The sequence below is a fragment of the Wolffia australiana genome, chromosome 8, assembly GCF_029677425.1.
Source record: "Wolffia australiana isolate 7733 chromosome 8, ASM2967742v1".
Taxonomy (NCBI): Eukaryota; Viridiplantae; Streptophyta; class Magnoliopsida; order Alismatales; family Araceae; genus Wolffia; species Wolffia australiana.
In genome coordinates, this window is record NC_135842.1 from 17214775 (window position 1) to 17227707 (window position 12933).

General features: G+C 38.0%; 1 protein-coding gene across 1 annotated transcript; it reads right to left on the reverse strand.

The window, feature by feature from the left end:
• Positions 1-11203: 11203 nt before the first annotated feature.
• On the reverse strand, positions 11204-12596 carry LOC144706323 (glycine-rich RNA-binding protein GRP1A-like). Its single transcript, XM_078579224.1, has 2 exons — positions 12423-12596; positions 11204-11772 (listed from the first exon to the last, which is right to left on the reverse strand). The coding sequence occupies exons 1-2, from the start codon at positions 12534-12536 to the stop codon at positions 11437-11439; spliced, it is 450 nt and encodes a 149-aa protein (XP_078435350.1). The 5' UTR covers positions 12537-12596; the 3' UTR covers positions 11204-11436.
• Positions 12597-12933: the final 337 nt, after the last annotated feature.

Here is a 12933-nt window from a genome sequence, read left to right on the forward strand (position 1 = left end):
AATTTCATCACGTTGGGATTTAATGAAGTTTAAGATTTTAAATAAAGAGTTGTGTTCAGAATAGTGACATAAAAATAATGAATGTATCTTTAGATTGATTAGAAGGAAGAAACATATTTGATCCCCAATTTCATATGAAAATCTATTTTAAAAAATAATCATGAAATATATTAATTTTGAGGTTTTTTACTTGGATATGTGAGGTGGTGAATGGTCATTAAATGTTTTAAGGACCCCTTGATAAATGACCATGAGAAAAAATTGTATAAATAATATTAAAACGCTTATAATTCCTTCCTAAAATTTTGAAAATTCATATATCGATAAGTGATAGTTTACATTATATTATATTAATAGAATAATTCACATTAAACTTTAACTTCAAATTTTATAATATTTCTGGTTTATCTGGCTAAGGTATGAACCAAAAAGGGGGGATTAGGTTATTTTCAATTGTAATAACTCTAATATAGGTAGCTAGGTGAGTTGCTAAGTACCTATCAAGGGAATGTGATAAAGGTATGGTCGACTAACTTATCTTCTACACAGGTTTTGCTAGTTCTTAATGCCTCTTCACAGATATGCAGCCCAAAGTTATGGGAAACCCTAACCAGTTTGTATGAATGCTCCATTGGTCATATACTCTGAAATAGAATAAAATAAAACTCTGTGAAGTTATGTCATCCTCGACACCCAACATCTTTCTCTGAACGATACTTGTTGGCCTTCTTGGACTCAACTATCAAACTCTTCCTCATGTTCTTCCCACTGAGATTTTCTAGATGACCCCAAGTATACTATGATGTGCATTAGTCTATATGGTAGAAGCGCTTTAATGTTAGAATAATATTCAATCAACCACACTAAGGAATATTCAATGTATTCATCAATGAGAGATTGCCATTAGTATACCACAAATAATTTACTCAAATAATTCCCCAAGTAAAACATGTTATTCAATATTAGTTCAAATATCATAAATATTCAAGACAATACCTCTAGAATTAGTAATATCAAGGTGAGGAACTTAATATATGCAATAATAAAGTTCATAATAGTTGAGAAATAGTTTTCACTAGTTTATTTTCTCTTCCTCTCTTTGTCTACTCTTATAAATCATGCAAAGCAATAGTTCATCATCAACAGGTAAGTCTGATATGATGTGGATTAATCTACAGACCTCAAGAGAAGTAAACTGAAAATATGTAATATCTATCAGTTTAGATCTCAGGGGCTCATCATTAAAAGGTCCTCATCATAAATTATTCATCCACCTGTTTCCTTACATCAAAGATTAAGGAAATACGCACTACAGAAGCAGAGGATGATGGATCGGGAGTGTAGTTGAAGGTGGAATAAAAGCACGCTACTGATAGACCCAAAATGTGGCATGTAATCATACACATTCCAAAGTTATTTTGGGGTCATTCATGTGTATTATCTTCAATTTTACAAGAATTTTCATCTCATGCACTAAATAGAGCAAGTGATTAAATAATGCATTTTTAATTTCTATCTCATGCACTAATTTACAAGTACAATAATTTCTTAGTAAAAATATGTTTAAAATATTATTAATTATCATGAGATTAATGCTCAATCTAGTATTTTAGTCTATATTTTTGCAGGGGTGAAATCAAGGTTGAAGAAGAAAATAAAAGAGAGAAGGAGATAGGAAGAAAGTAAATTAAAAAAAAAAAGTTTTGTTGTGGCCAGCTAGAGGCCAAGCCAGGTGCAGCAGAGCCCATGGCAGCCACAGGCAAACGAACGCAGGGCACTCAAGCCATCCCGCAACCAGTAAGGGCTGGCACCCTGCACAGGCCCAACGGCCACCAGAGAGGCCCAACATAAGGCCCATAGAGGCCGCAGGGGGAGTCCGAATAATGGAGACGGAAGTCAATTTATTTAGATATAAGATATTGATTAATAATTTTAAAGCATTTCATTTTTTGAATACTTCCAATATGGGATTAATCCCACTCTTTGTTTCAGATTTGTGTCGGGCCAGGCTGTGAAGCAACATGATCGATTGTCGCCCAACAGACGGCGATCTTGTCAAATTTGAAAAGAAATCATGACCGGGCTTCGAGTCGACCCAGCCCGTAGCCCATGTCATTTTGGGCTTATTTTAATAGGCGGATATGATATCATCGATCTGATCTTCTAAAAGAAGATCAAACGCTGATATCTATCTCATCTTGTTTAATTGGTTTTTATTTTACTTTCAGGGATTCCTATTGGTTGTCGCAGATGACGTAGACGAGGGGCCACCCAAATGGACCAATCACGAAGGATGTAGCTGATGGGGCAGGCTGATGTGGCCTGATGGGCTAGACTAAATTTAAAGGGGTCCACAGCTGCAAGGGGATCAGACGACCAAGGGCAGCTCTGTCCACCCCTTCCCTGGCCGTTGACGCCACTGGCCGGGCGACGGTTTTAGGCGAGGGGAGACCGCCAGGCCATCTGGCGGTGGGAGAGCAAGAAGGCCGTGACACCCCTCCGACCATTCTCGGAGCTCTGTAGGGCGCCGAAGGGGGTTTGACGCATCCTGGATTCACGCCAGGATGGAAGAGAAGAGCAAGGGAGACCACCCACCAAAGCTCGGCGGTAGCGATCGGCGCCGCCACCCTTTTTCATCGAATCAGGGCAATTCAGGTGCGTTTACGACTTTCTTCAGTTGAGTTCTATGTGTTACTATACTCTGGATGCATGATTTTTAATCCAATGCAGATAGTGATCAAGTTTTCGTTGAAATTTGATGTCGCAGCTTCTATGAGGCATTTCATCAAACACATGCTATGCAGCGGGATTTTCTGAATTTTTCTAAGTTTTTATTGCTTTCAATTTATAAAAATTATATAAATATATAAATCTACCTTTTATTTAGGTTTCTATCGGGCATTTTGGCGAACACTTCTAGGGTATTCAATAGAACTACCCCTTGAGTTTCGATTTTCTACTCTAAAAATATATAAAACATATAATATATATATATATTATAATATATATTAACTATATAATAAATAGTATAACTATAGGCTATCCTATATATATGTATATATATACTGTTAAGTTCTCTTACTAGTGCCCTTATCTACTCCTTATTTCTTCTATTCTATGACATTTCTTCGCTCTCTTTTATTCTTCCTCTTACGTCTTATTATAATAACTATCTTTATTAATTAACTCCTTAGATCTTACTAAGACTAACATTACTCTTCACTAACTACTTAAATCTTAATAGTCATTATTATTATCCCTCTCTTCTATCTAGAATATAACTTACTATTAGTTAAATAAATATCCTCTTATCTCTATCAATAGTATATTACTAATATATCTATATTATTAGTCTTATCTACTTCTTCACTACCTATATTAATATCACCCTTAATTATAATATCTAGTATCTCACTTCTTTATTATTTCCAGTATCTATAAATGTATATATATATAATTCATATCTGATATTCTCTCCAAATCTAACTCTCTCGTCTACCTAATATGTAATTACATACTAACTAATTATTTCTTCTTATACTTACTATCCTCATTATTATTGTGTATTAACTAATAACTCAATTATTAAATACACTTTAGAGGGCAGTCCATGTGGAGATGACCTTGCTCTTACTATACGTTTGAGTGAGTTTTATACTTTTATCAAATTTATTTGATTTTAGGCATATTAAAATTAAACCGAGATTAAAAATTAACACACAATTTGCCTCCATCAGCTACCACACTCCTTGGATCATCCTTGATGCCAGTGTAATGGATCCGGGAGGGTCAAAAGCTTCTTCCATGTCTTAGAGACCTGGAGGACCAGGTAAACACCTCATAATACACAAATTATTAGAATAATATCATTAAAATAAATTTATGTTTGTGATATCACGTTTCCAATCTTTAAATATGTTTTTAAGAATAATATTTTCACATTAATAAAATTTAGGGTAATTTTATGAACATTTTGTATATCATATTAGAAAATAAAACGATTATATATATCTTGATTTTTTATCATGATTTTCATAAATATGTTTGATGTCTTGACCTCTGCATGTATTTGATGACTCTAATTATGTCATAAAATAATCAGGGATTTTCCAGTAATCAGAACATCATTTGCATACATTGATTCCAGATTTACCATTATTTGCATGCATTATTTCCATATTTACTAACCCCACTTGGTTCAGAGAATCAAGTGGATTGGATCTCACCTTTCATCTCAATGAGTTTAAATGTGGATAAAATACAATGAAGGCACCAGATTAATCAAGACTTGCAAAAACTTACAAGAAGAAGCCCTAAAAAAAGACTCAAGAAGCTCAAGGGAGAAACCTATAAATAGTCCTTCAAAGAGCCATTTGAGGCGGTCTAGAATTTCTGTCTAAAACAGGCTAGGGCTTGGAGGAGAGGAGTTCTGCAGACCCTCCAAGAGCTGATGAGCATTGGAGTTGGGAGGAGAAGCAAGCTGAGGCATAAACCTGGGCAAGACGATCACCACCTTGCCGGCAGGAACATGACACAAGGTTGGTGTGATTTTTTTGGTTTCAGAGATTGTTCCCTCTCCCTTCGAAGACAATTGAAGTTGGGTTGGAAGGTACCAAGAAGTGTTTTCCAACGTTTCCAGACGAAATTGTTCATCGTTCAAAGTTGATTTCAAGTTTGTTGTTTGTTCAAATCGTGTCTTCTTCTCATTGCCTTTCAAATCGTCCATCCATCCAGTGTATCTAGCTCATAGTTAATCCCCCATAACCAAGGATTAGCAGCTGCACATAGCCTCTACGCACAGGGTGCTGCGCGCAGCCAGCAGGCTCGCACACTCTCTGCCCACAGAGAGCGCGCGTAGCCATCAGGCACGCACAGCCCCCGCGAACAGAGGCCGCGCGCTGCCATTAGGCGCGCACAGCCCCCGCGGACAGAGGCCACGCGCTGCCATCAGGCGTGCACAGCCCCCACTGACAGAGGCCGCGCGCTGCCATCAGGCACGCACAGCCCCCGCGGACAGAGGCCGCACGCTGCCATCAGGCGTGCCCAGCCTTTGCACACAAAGTGTTGCGCGCTGCCAGCAGGCTGCGCAGCTCTGTGCGCAGCAAACCACGCGCAGCCAAAGAGGCTATCGCTCAAACTCACAGGTGTAGGCCTGTAACTAAGCATGAACTACGTGTAAGAAATTCTTCTGAAGAAATTCTCCCAATTCCATAAGTTGAAAGTCAATCTAAACTGATTTTTACTGTGAGATAACTAAAAAAATGACTGAAGAATATTTTACCTAATTTACTGAAGATCTTCAACTTGCTGGTTAGGATAACTGATAGGAATTGATAACATAAATTAAATTAAAAAGAATTACTATTTTCTTATCTTCTCCTTGTGGATCGACACCTTACTCGCCCTAAGGCTGTGAGGTTAATTTTTATTGTTGATTAGCTCAAATACTCACACGACTAATTAGTAAAAAAACCAGTAAAAACCCCATAATTGGAGCATATCAACCTCTCATTATCATCCAAGAGAATATTTTAAGCAGAGGAAAGATCATATTTGCTATAATAGGACCTAATGTTATTGGTCTGTCTTCTTGACCAAGATTAAGATTCTCTATTACTTCAGGTCATCTGCCTAAAAAACCTATGAAACTACTACCTAGTTCTAAGTGCTGCTCTATCATTATTGATGTTTATCTCCTAAAATATTTTATGAAGAATTAATTAAGGTTTTATATTTTAAGTATATTTACCACTTCAAAGTGCTCTCCACCAAGTGCCATCATCTGATTTGTCAAATAGAAACCAAGGGCTACCACAGCATTCTAAAAAAAAATTGGATTTATGGCATTAATAATTCTGATAAATAATAGATAATCATGAGCTATAGTTTATTATTTTATAATGTATAAGATAAATATATGGCATCATTAGAAGTGTACTAAATGTGATTTTAAGGGAGTGACATGTGGCAGTGTAAAAGAAATCTTTGATTACAATTTCATTTAATGTGATGCAAATCTGGAAAATCAAAAACATATGTGTCCTCATGACATCGACAAAAATGAGAAATGCATTAACCTAGTGGCAAAACGGGTCATCACGTCGCACATTAAATGGTTAAGACTTTTTTTTCTCTTTTAATTTGCTATGGGATGCATGTCATGACCGGAAAAAATAATTCAAGGATGACCCAAAGAGTTTGAATAATCACTGATAAGAATAAGTTAGAAAAAATTAGATGCAAAGCCCTAAGGTGCTGTAGTGGCAATGACAAGCTAAGACAGATCCTAGAAAGTCAAACCTTGTCATCTAACAATTCTTAATACAGATTGAGCTGAAAATTTGAAGGCAGGTTTGTATTTTATCCCTCTATCCATTCATGCCCTCTGATCTATATGGGGAGGTTCCACAATTATAAGATAACATTTAAACTTATTACATTTTTAGGCTTAGTGAAAGAGAGTGAGTTGAAGATCCATCTAAGCCACGTCCAAAATAGTATTAGCTTCATAAACTCTTACATGACCTCATTCCTCATCATTCCACTGTTCCCAAATTTGCATAGCTCTTCTATATTCAGTTATATACAAATGCCCATTCATATCTCTCTATCCCCTTCTCATGCAATCATCATTCCATCACTCAATCCATATTATACTTATTTTTTTCTAGATCAATATCCTCTAGTTTCCATCTCTCATGTTAACAGTTCATAAATTTGGGGGTTCAATATGCTGCCTTGAACGGAGTGCTTGTACCTAAGTGATGGCCTACCTTGGGATGGGGGAAGATAAATGGAAGAGGGCCTCAATCAAAGGTATTCCAAACAACGAACAAAGTGGGTTCCAGAAGTTTCTTCAGATGACAATGATGCATCCACCAAGCGTGGAAGACTCTGAGGGGGACATGAACCAGCTACTGGCATCTGAGACCTCCTTAGCGACTTGTCGTAGTATACCTATTGTATGCCTTTGATAAACTCAAAATTAGGGTAAATTTACATCATTGTAGATTTGAGTTTAATCTATAAAATTTACAAACTTTTAATCATGAATAATTTGACTAGATAGGGATGAGCAAGGGTAGTCTCCACAGGGAACGAATCTAAGGGAGATAGCTTTATATGTTGAGTGAATTTAAGATGATGAGAAGGGATACATATAGCGTAAGAGGTAGCAATTATTTAATGGAATAACAATTATTTAATGGAAATAGGACGAGTATTACATGAGTGATAGATAGTGGACCGTAAACAAAGTAAGTGAAAACAAAATGTTAGGATGAAGGAAGACGTGAAGAGGTGATGATAAGATGAGATGATAACTAACACAAAATGCCAATAATAAATATAAATTTTAAGGTTTAATAGAAGATAGGAGGGCTTGAAAGTGAGACGAGATAAAGATGACAGGATGAGACATGGTGATGAAGGTGGCAAAAGGAGTTGAGTGATGAATGAGATGAACATATTGGTTGGTTTAGGTTTTCTTAGACAAATAGAAAGGGAACACATGGCGAGATCATGATGGCGTATGTGGATGGTAAATGATGATAGAGGGGGATGGATAATAATGATGAGTATGATCTACCTAAATGAATATGTTGAAGAATGATCAATGTAAGGCAAGAGACTAACCTTATATCCATATGTTCCACTAAGATCAAGGCGTCATCCTGATGCAGATCAGCCTCCCCGCTTCTCCTTTGACCTTCTCACAGCACTCAAGACACCAAGATACTCTTGATGGACCTTCAAAGTTTCACTTTTTTCAATCTGCCTCTCTAGGAGGAAGTGAGCTTAAAGATGTTTAGTCATAGTTTTGGTCATCAGATATCGAGTCCTGAAGTTGGACAATTCCTAGCTGTTGATATAATCCAAACATCTCTCCTCGTCCTCGCTACCTGTCATGTCATTTCTTAGGGTTTTATCTAGTCATACCATGAAATACAACCATTGGGTCAGATTACCACCTGTCACATCCTCGAAACAACGAAATAAGAGTATAATGGTTTAAAAGTATACTATATATATTACTAAAGAACTATGTGTTTGATGTGACATCATGTCAGCGCACGCCAAGTCAGCGTGCATCCTTTAAACCTCAATAAAAGGGATATGTGCACGACACGTCTCATAACACATTGGATGGTGTTATCATTACTAACCAATGGACAAATCGAGAATAATGAGTTTAAAATTCAAATTGCCTCAATATCTGCATCGCATGTATTACAGAAAATATCATCTTTTTCATTGGGTCACATCATCCCTACGATTGAAGAAATAGGTGAGAAAATAGTTAGCATTAAATGCCATTATGGCATCACTAATCCCCATGCCATAATGCTTTGTGTTTAATGATTTGATGTCACCAATCATTTAAGCGTAATCACTGATTGGTCACCATTAGACGAATCAAACGGTGACATGTGAAACAGAGGAGATAGAAACCTGAAAAATGTCTTACAATTCATATAGAATTGTACATAACCCTGCAAATATGTTACGATCCCCATGGAGATCTAACAAAATCAAGAAACAGGATGAGGGATAGAGAGGAGAATAGGATATATGGAAGAGGTAAGAGAGAACAATTGGTGAACAAACTCTCAAGAACCTCTGAATCAGGAGTTCTTGCACTCGACGAAACCCAGATACAGCTACCTGTGCCAAGAAACCACAAGTTGATCTTTCATCAAAAGTCCCTCTAATGACCTTACAAGGGGGTATTTATAACCCTACGATTTCAAGAATCGGTTATCTTATGAGGACTATACAAAATATAAATAAATATATATTTCAACTTGGAAATTTTATATATTTATGAATACAATGTCCAAAAATTAAGGAAAAACTATGACTCAAAAAATTATTTTGTTTCAGAATTTGTTGTCAGAAAAATTACAAAAAATATTGTAAATTCCATAAAAATTAAAATAACATTGTAAATACGGATCTAGTCATTTTCGGCTTGATAACATGCATATATAATATCATCATATTAACCTACTAATATTGTGTGTTATCAACATTTATTTTGTCCTGGGCATGGGTGAGTGGGGTATTTACACTAGCTCAATGTTTACAAACTCTTGAAAACCTTAAATCTTCACATATATAAAACCCTCGTGAGTGGGATCCAGAGCACAAATAGATCAATCTACAAGCACACCCCTAGTATCTTACCTAGCACTGTACTCTGTCTTTGCCATTAAAAAATGTCACTCCCTCAATCCTTTACTCTTAAAACTCAACAATGGGTCTAAGTGAGATTTTAAATGAGAAAATCACTATGGTAATTATAATTAGGAACAAAATTCAAGGGTCCACTTCTATAAGGGTGGGAGATCTATTTATAGATCCCAAAATAATTAATGGATCGAAGAGGTAAATATAGAACAAGCATTAACATTTCAGCCCAAAACTCATTTTGGATCGTAAGCCATGCATGCTGGTTGAAATTTGTAGTAACCAGAAAGTTGGTTTTTTCCTAGCCCAGGCATGGATCACGGAAGTGTGATGGGGACCATCAAGCACTGAAGATTGGTCTCACCTAGCGCGTGGACCGTGGGCTAAAGGGGAGACCCGACCTTCACATACACGGCCTAGTCAATGGGCCCTTGAGATTGACATTATTGTCATTGTGCTTTTATGACCCATTTCATCTGTGTCGGGCCTACGTATTTGGGTCCATGTATTCATGTATTAAATTTCTTTTAAAAATTTGAATACAGAAAAAGAATGATAGTTTACACTTCTCTTATATCAATTATCATTTCAACGCACCCGTCGCAGCATCCTACCGCGCCACGACAGAGAAAGAACCAACTCAGATTTTCCCAAATATTGCACGTCATAGTCTGCATTTGAAATATATGTCTTTGATTTTCCACTAAAATTTGCAAATGATTGCACTATTTTTTGCACTTTTAATCTGATGAAATGAGTGTCGTTGACGATGCCAAAAGGACCAATCATTGCAATCCACTTTTAAGTGACCAGCCAAATCCCATACCGATACTTATACATGCAAAAAGGAAAAATTAAAGAAGAATTATTCTGAAATTATTGCTCTTTTTTATGTCGTTAAATCATGTTGTGCCACATCTCTTGAATATGTAGAGACGGTTATGTGGATTTATTATAGAAAATGCCTTTTTATATTGCTTGTGCTCTTGGTCTGTTAAAAAGTTATGATAAAATTGAAGAAAGCATCAGAATATTGGTTCTCGCAAATTATTTGTTGCTACAAATCATTTACACAGTCAATTATAGGGTATAGGTATGCCCACTTCCCATCTTCACAGTCCATTTTACAATCACCATCATCAACTCTCATTCCATCATCTCCGTTTCAGATTGTCGTCTCATCTCCACTCAATCGCAAACCCTAATTTAAGCATTTCTTCATCTCCACCTCCTTAATCACTTTATCGTCCAATCATCAGTTCTTCGTGTCTTCACTGATCTTACTCTCATACTTTCACTTTCTTCAATTATGTCCTACAGCCTATTACTGGCATTGATCTTCATCTTGTTCTTATTAAATCTTGGTAATCATCTTCTCACCTCGCTGTTTCCATCAAATTGTAATTGTATCAAATTGAATCAAATTGTAATTTTATAGTTCAACTTCCCTGGCCAAAACAGATCAATTTGATTTGGTCCCTAAAGGTCTTAACTGGCCTCAGGTCATCCAGTTAGTTTGGTTGTTGGGTTATTTTATAATATATTAGTTTTTATAATAGTTTTTCTGGAGTTATCAAAGCCTACACTAACGAAAGCCTACAAAGCTTGAGTAATAATAAAATCATGAACTTTAGTTGATCATTACTCCGGGAAAGTGATAATTATGTTTTAGATATAATTTTTGAAAGACAGTCTAAATATAAATAAAAAAGCTGCCGGGTATTTGGTTACGACGTTCTAGCAAGATTGTGGGACCATGGTCCAAGAGATATTATTACGCTCAGATGACCCTCTTATCCTTGCAATATTATATACTGAGCAACTTTATTTTTCATATTTAATTTCTTTTAACGTTTCCCAAAAGGATATTCCTCGGATGAGCTTTATTTAATATAAAATATGTTCATAACTTTGGACGTATCGAAGGATTTAATAAAAAGAGGGACCGGCCAAAGCTGCACCGTCTGACATTATTTAATAAAATATCTCAGCAGCCTTCCCGAGACGCATTGAATTCAGCGAAAATCAAAAATATCTTCACGCCTTTTAACACAGATAAGACCAGATATTTGTTAATTATCAAACCGAAGCGAAGATTTTCAGAGAAACCCATGTCGATCAGGGTCAGATCGAAGAACAGAGAACCAAGCAAAGATGCGATCAAGAAAACGGGAGAAAACAAACACGAGAGCAAAATTTCAGAACAATCAAACACGAACTACTTACGATGACGAGCGAAGCCATCGCCTACTGCCTCCAGTAACCGTCGCCGCCGCCGCCGCGGGAGTAACGGTCAGACCCGCCGTCGCCGTAACGGTCACGGCCGCCGCCGCGGCTGTAACCGCCGCCGCCGCCGCCTTCACGGCGCTGGCCGCCGTAACCGCCGTCGTAACCGCCGCTGCGGAAACCACCGCCGCCGCCGCCACCGCCGCCGCCGCGAGATTGCGCTTCGTTTACGGTTATATTCCTCCCGTCGAGGCTTTGGCCATTCAGCCCCTCGATCGCGTCTCTCATCGATTTCTCGTCGCCGAAGGTCACGAATCCGAAGCCGCGTGATCTTCCGGTCTCTCTGTCATTGATAACCTGCAGATTCACCATATAATTGAATGAGAAATCGGTCGAATCCTGAGCCACTCAAAGTTCATTGTTTAAATTAGGTCAGATCGCCGGCAGAATCACGAGATCATCGTATGAGAGATTCAGCTGCGAGGTATAACTAAAATAAGCGCAAAAAATCGGTCGAATATCCGGCTAATCGAAGTTTGTCGATCAGATTAGGTCAGATCGCCAGCGGATGCATGAGATCATCGCATGAGAGATTCAGCTACGAGGTATTACTAAAACAAGCGCAAAAAATCGGTCGAATCCGAAACTAATCAAAGTTCATAGTTTAAATTAGGTCAGATCGCCGGCAGAATCACGAGATCGTCGTACGAGAGATTCAGCTACGAGATATTACTAAATAAGCGAAAAATCGGTCGGATCACCGGTAAATCAAAGTTCGTCGTTCAAATTAGGTCAGATCGCCGGCGGATTCGCGAGATCATCGTACGAGAGATTCAGCTACGAGGTATTACTAAAATAAGCGCGAAAAATCGGTCGGATCACCGGCTAATAAAAGTCCGTCATTCAAATTAGGTCAGATCGCCGGCGGATTCAGAGATCACGATGAAAGAAGATTTAGATTAGAAAAATTGGTGAAAAATGTTGGAAATCAGGTCAGATGGTTGAACCTTGGACTCAAGAACTTCGCCGTACTGGCTGAAGGCTCTCTCGAGGGACTGATCATCGGTGGCCCAGGCTAGGCCGCCGACGAAGCAGCGGAACTCGACATCGGAAGCGGCCATCGGCGTAGAAGAGGAGAAGGAAGAACACGAACGTAACTGAAAGAGGAGAAAACACGAAGAACCCTAGCAACGGGGCCCCTCTATTTATAGGCGCGGCCCCGAAATATCTTACCTAACCATGGTAACGCCCGTTAACCCCGGTTAACCCCGAAGGCTGGTTTACCTCTGACGGCTTCTTAAATTTAGCGGGGTTTCAGTGCCAAGTAAAATATCTTGTCCTTTCACGTGGCGCGTGCTGATTGGCTGGTCCTTTTTGAAGCAAATGGTCTCGCGGAATAAGATAAGCTCGGTGGTGCTACCATGGTGGGTGCAAGACTTTAGAGTAGTGTTTGCCTGTCCCAATATTGGTACCGGATGCCGGTATCGGGACGGATGCTGTACCGGATACCGGAAATTG

Bases quoted from the DNA above. Each gene is read 5' to 3' on its own strand.
- LOC144706323 (XM_078579224.1), bottom strand. From the start codon at position 12,536: ATGGCCGCTTCCGATGTCGAGTTCCGCTGCTTCGTCGGCGGCCTAGCC. The intron at 11,773-12,422 runs GTTCAACCATCT...GTGAATCTGCAG, and splicing joins GCGAAGTTCTTGAGTCCAAG to GTTATCAATGACAGAGAGAC.